General features: G+C 39.3%; 1 protein-coding gene across 1 annotated transcript in view; it reads left to right on the top strand.

The window, feature by feature from the left end:
* The first annotated feature begins 2,361 nt into the window (after positions 1-2,361).
* Positions 2,362-5,000, top strand: part of LOC138024029 (probable glycoprotein hormone G-protein coupled receptor) — a 5,711-nt gene continuing 3,072 nt past the window's right edge. Inside the window, exons 1-3 of the mRNA XM_068871119.1 lie at positions 2,362-2,469; positions 4,129-4,335; positions 4,836-4,907. Coding sequence (XP_068727220.1) covers positions 2,468-2,469; positions 4,129-4,335; positions 4,836-4,907 — 281 coding nt within the window. The 5' untranslated portion in view covers positions 2,362-2,467. The remainder of the gene's footprint in view (positions 2,470-4,128; positions 4,336-4,835; positions 4,908-5,000) is intronic.

Here is a 5,000-nt window from a genome sequence, read left to right as displayed (position 1 = left end):
TTGTAAAGCTTCACGTCGCATGCGCCAAAAATCGACCGCGCAACAGGTTTATTTGATATACAAAAGTGGGGTTTTATCAACGGAGTTGATAATGTAAATTGGCCACCGTACATAGATTCTAAGGGCCCATTAACACGGTACGATTTTTGTCGCATGCGACAACGACTTACGTCAGGCCCACAACATGATTTACGATTGTTGCGTACGTCAGAAAAATGTCGTAGCATTTTAAAACATGTTTTAAAACGCTACGACAATCGTAAGTCATGTCTTATGGCCTGTCGTGAGCTTGTCGCATGCGACAAAAATCGCACCGTGTAAATCGGCCCTAAAAGCTGACGTTTCGACCGTTAGCCCTTCGTCAGAGCGAATCGAGGAATTGTGGGTTACGTGTAGTTTTTATAGTAGAGTAGGAGCTACGCTATTGGTGGTAACATGGCAACGTGAAAATAGGAATATATTAGTTTAAATTAAAAGCGTTCGTTAATACCGTGAGGATTAAGGGTGCCGATTTGGAAGATGAATTGAATTGGGTCTGATGACCGCAACGCCTCTGATTGGTCCGCAACCAACTAACTGCAGTGGGATTATTATATGACTAGCTCCATGAGCGGCAAGATGAACCAAATCCCGCACTGTGATTGGCTACCCGAGCGGGCAAGATGGAGCTATCTTGCCCGCTCGGGATTTCTCACTTGGTCCCGCAACTTCGTCTCGGTTTTTCTAGGCCGTTTTTCCTTTAATACAACACAGCGAGTAGTAGTTTCTTTCTGTGTTTTTTAATCCGACATCAACACTAACTTTGCGCGGGACTGGTACAAGCTTTCCTAAGGGGGGTACAGTCGCTACAATATGGTCGCGGGTACACGAGACAACCCTCCCCCCGAGTTACCCACTCATTAGTTTAAAAAATTATATCAACCGTTTACATGAGGTGGCGAGAGACAACTCGGGTGGCGGGACAACTCGGGGAGGCGAGTTGTCTCTCGCCCCGGCAGGTAGGGTAACCCTGGCAGGTGAGACAACTTGTTCGCATGTAAACCGTTTGGCTCGACCACCCGAGACGAGACAGCAAAATAAAAATCAAAGAAGCAACAATTTGGGGAGCTTATACATGTTTTTAGTTTACTTTCGAAAGAAAAAGTTTTTTCCCGCCATAATTCTCAACGCTGTCAACGGAAAATTCTCGATTCATAAACAGCCTTTATTTAAACTACATATTAATGCTGCGTTAAGATTGTCAGTCCATTTGCTGAATGTGAAAACGCAACTATACTTAACAAAAAAGAAAGGCAAATGATGATACGCATTTTTTGAAGATGCGATGCGTCTTAAAATACATGCATAATTAAGTAAGGTCAACTTTGTCTCGCTCACGCAATTCTCATATAGACGCTCGGTAAAGTTGTCTCGGGAAGGAGGGCTGTCTCGGGTAAGCGAGACCATATAAACAAGCCCTTAATGTCCCGATTTTCCCAACAGTGTGGTGACGCCTATATCAACGAAACAAATCCTACAAATTGACGGCTTGTCACATATTGTCTCTTGCGAACGTAGGTTGGAAATGGTTGAGAAATCTTTTCAATGTGTTTTCGATTCATTGTCTTTTGGAATTCCGGCTTTAGTCTGTATTTGTTTTTGGCGTGTTTGTGGTGGGGAGTAATTTACAGCCATATCCTATTATATTTTACAATGATTAAAAAAGGAAAATTAAACAACTAAAGCAATATCATGCAAATCTATAGAAATAATGATCTGTTATTACTTAAATTTAGTAAACAAGTATGTCTTAAGTGATCTTTTAAAACTCGAGTATGGTATTAGACGTCCGAATTTCATAGGGTATTAAGTTCCATTCTCTTTGTGCGTGAACAGCGAAAGGTCTTTCTCTAGATCTGTCTTGGTATAAGGGCAATCTAGGTTGCGTTAAAAGTTCATTACTAACAGACCTCATTGCTCTCTTATGAGACATGATCAAAATATCTAAAATTTTTAATGATGACGAAGATCTTCTTTAAAAAAATCTGCTAGCGTACCTGTAAGACTTTGGGCAAAGTTGTTTTTGAAACTCAGCTGACGAGTTTTTTTTACTCTCTAAAGCTCCTTTTGTCGCCAGTTTCAGTGAGTCTGACAGAATATTGCTATTTCCATAAAACGGTGGAAAACGACTTAAATTTTCGCCCGCAGGCAGCATTAATACACAATAATTCAGGTCTAGTAATGAGCAATAATTCAAATCAAACAAAAAAATGCAAATGAGAAAACAGCAGGTAGTTGGCAGAACCAGCTCTTTGAAAATAAATTATTAAGCTGCTGCTTTGAAATTACGAAAATGGGATAACTTCAAGTCATACTAATGACAAAACAGCAGGTAGTTGGCAGAACCAACTCTTTGAAAATGAATTATAGCAACTGCTTTGAAAGTACTAAAATGGGATAACTTCAAGGTCATACTAGTTCCAAACAAATGTAAGTACGTACCATTTGCCTTTCCTTAATGTTCTCGCTGTACCGTCCTTGTGATTTGCCTCGCAAGCAGAACTAGATTTTGTAACAAAAAAAAATGGTTTGGCCATTTAACACGACACTGCAACATGCAGGGCATTACAGATCATAAACATCCATACTTACTGCGAAGACAAAATCAGCTACTTTTTTTTAACGACCTGAAGTCGTTACTCGTGGGTTCCGACCGTTTATAATAAGGCCATAAACTGACTTTTGATGTTTAGCGATGCTTGAGGTCGAAAAAAGCAAACGCTGAAAAGCTGAACAGCGGCCGCGATTGGTTACCTCTGTCTAAAAACCGGAAAGCATTTCTTTGCACAAAGGTGTTTCTTTGGATATTGTTTTTCTTCAGTTTATTTATTTATTTATTTATTTTTGGTTTCTCTTTAACACGCTTTCCAAGAATTTTATAGGTTCATACACTGATAATGAACTGTTTTTTCATTTATTACTTCATTAGAAATAAAGACAAGGGATTATTTTGTGTTTGCGCATTTCATCATATAGCTCAAATGCACATGTTAGCAATTAATCAATATCAGGTTAGGAATTGTAGGAAAACTAGAACTAAGCGGGTTACGTGAAATTTTACATTATTTTCGTGGCAAAGGTCACTTGTCCCGTATGCAAGGAAGGGTTAAGTTTTTGCAAACGTTGGCCGTGTAGAACTTAATATATTTCAACAGAATTAACTATTAGAGGGTAAAGTGAAGTGCTATATTCTACCAGAAACCCATAAGGTTGAAACGTGTAACGTGCGTTCACAGCTTCCGAATATTCAGTGCGAACTGATTGGTTTAATGTTTCATTGCTAAGTACCATATTTGGAATGTTGTTTCCAAATATGGTACTTAGCAAATCGAATATTCAGAAGCTTGTTTCCAAGCACGCAAGGGGCCGTTACACGTTTCAACCCTTATGGGTTTCTGATTCTACCCGTGTAAACCATATGAGCGTTAGCCCAACTAATGGAATTGGACCCACGCAAGGACAGAGAAAAACTCAATTCCCACCAATAACGGATGATCGGAAAAATCCGAGTGTTCCTCGGCAGAACTTGAGTCAAAATCTACGACCTTCCGATAACCGGTTCGGCAGCTCAACCACAGAGCTAATAAGGGATGATCGGAAACATCCGAGTGTTCCTCGGCAGAAGTCGAAGCTACTCGGACCTTCCGATAACCATGTTCGGAGCTATAGGAGGCTCGTGGGACCCAGGCCATTCAGGGGACAATTGCGGGGCTATTCTGTTAGATGTCAAATTGACAAAATGTGGCACTCTCGCAATTGCAGTAAAGAAATTGGTAGGCTCTGTCGTAACGTTTCCGAACTGGTAATCGTGAGTTCATTGGTTTAAGACTTCTGTTAGGAACCCTTACTGTTCTACACTGTACATTTTGAAATGAGAATTGAAAAAAACAATCGCATAATGGCGACAGGAATTAGCCCAAACGTCATGTTTTATCGTTAATTTAACTTTTAAGATGTTATTTCCTATCCTTTTCAATCAAAAAACGCGGATTCATCATGCATTGAAAAAATACATATCTTCAATTCCTATTTCTGCTTTAATCTGTTAATTTCATATTTCAGTTAAGAAAACCACTTTGTGTCTTACAGGTGCATGGATATACTGTCCTTGACATTACTTATCGTCGTCGATCTTGTCGCACCTTCTCTTTCATCATCTCCTCCGGAAAACTGTGTCTCGCCAATGTGCTCATGCTCTTCTGATCCAGTGTATAACGTGACGGCCACTTGTCACACAACGGATTTGAAAAATGACCTGCGCAGTTACATTAAGAGGCCAAAGCTGATTGGTGCCTTGTAAGTTAATGACTAGAATCTTTTGATTACTACTAAGATACTTTCTGATTTGTTTACTTCAATCTATAAGCCAATAAAGCCAATAATACTGTTCGCCATTCAATGCAAGGAGTTCGCAACTCAACTCAGTGTGTTTTCACCTCAAATGAGAATAATGACCTTTATTGAAGTGTCAAATGTATTTGGCGATGGGGGCACTTAGAGCGAGTTTCAATCGAGTGTCGTAAAAAACCCAAACCAAAGTTATTAATTTGGCCAATCAAAAAGGACGGAGACAATCCAGTAAACCAAAACTCGAAGTAATTACACGTAGCCGACACAAAGCGCGGGAAAATGTGACCACGCAAGCCTCGATTGGTTTTGGTGTCACTTCTGTTTGGTTGAAAAAATGGCCAGAGAAATTTGAACCAATCACTTCTTAAGACTCTGTAACGAAAATTACTAACAACGATAATGATTATAATGATGATAGTAATTTTAACTCTTGTTTTTATTTGTAGTACAGTCATAGATGATAAAACGACTATCATTCCAAAAGAAACTTTTATCCAGTTTACCAACTTAAAATACCTGTAAGTATCAATCTTTTGTAGCTCCTGCCTTTCTACAATATGTTGAATTTTTGGTGGTAAATGTGTTCCTTCTATAGAAGCAGTATTACTTAT

The sequence above is a fragment of the Montipora capricornis genome, chromosome 11 (genome assembly GCF_036669925.1).
Source record: "Montipora capricornis isolate CH-2021 chromosome 11, ASM3666992v2, whole genome shotgun sequence".
NCBI lineage: Eukaryota > Metazoa > Cnidaria > Anthozoa > Scleractinia > Acroporidae > Montipora > Montipora capricornis.
Note: the sequence above shows the minus strand (reverse complement) of the source record. Positions and strands in the feature narration are given on the sequence as shown.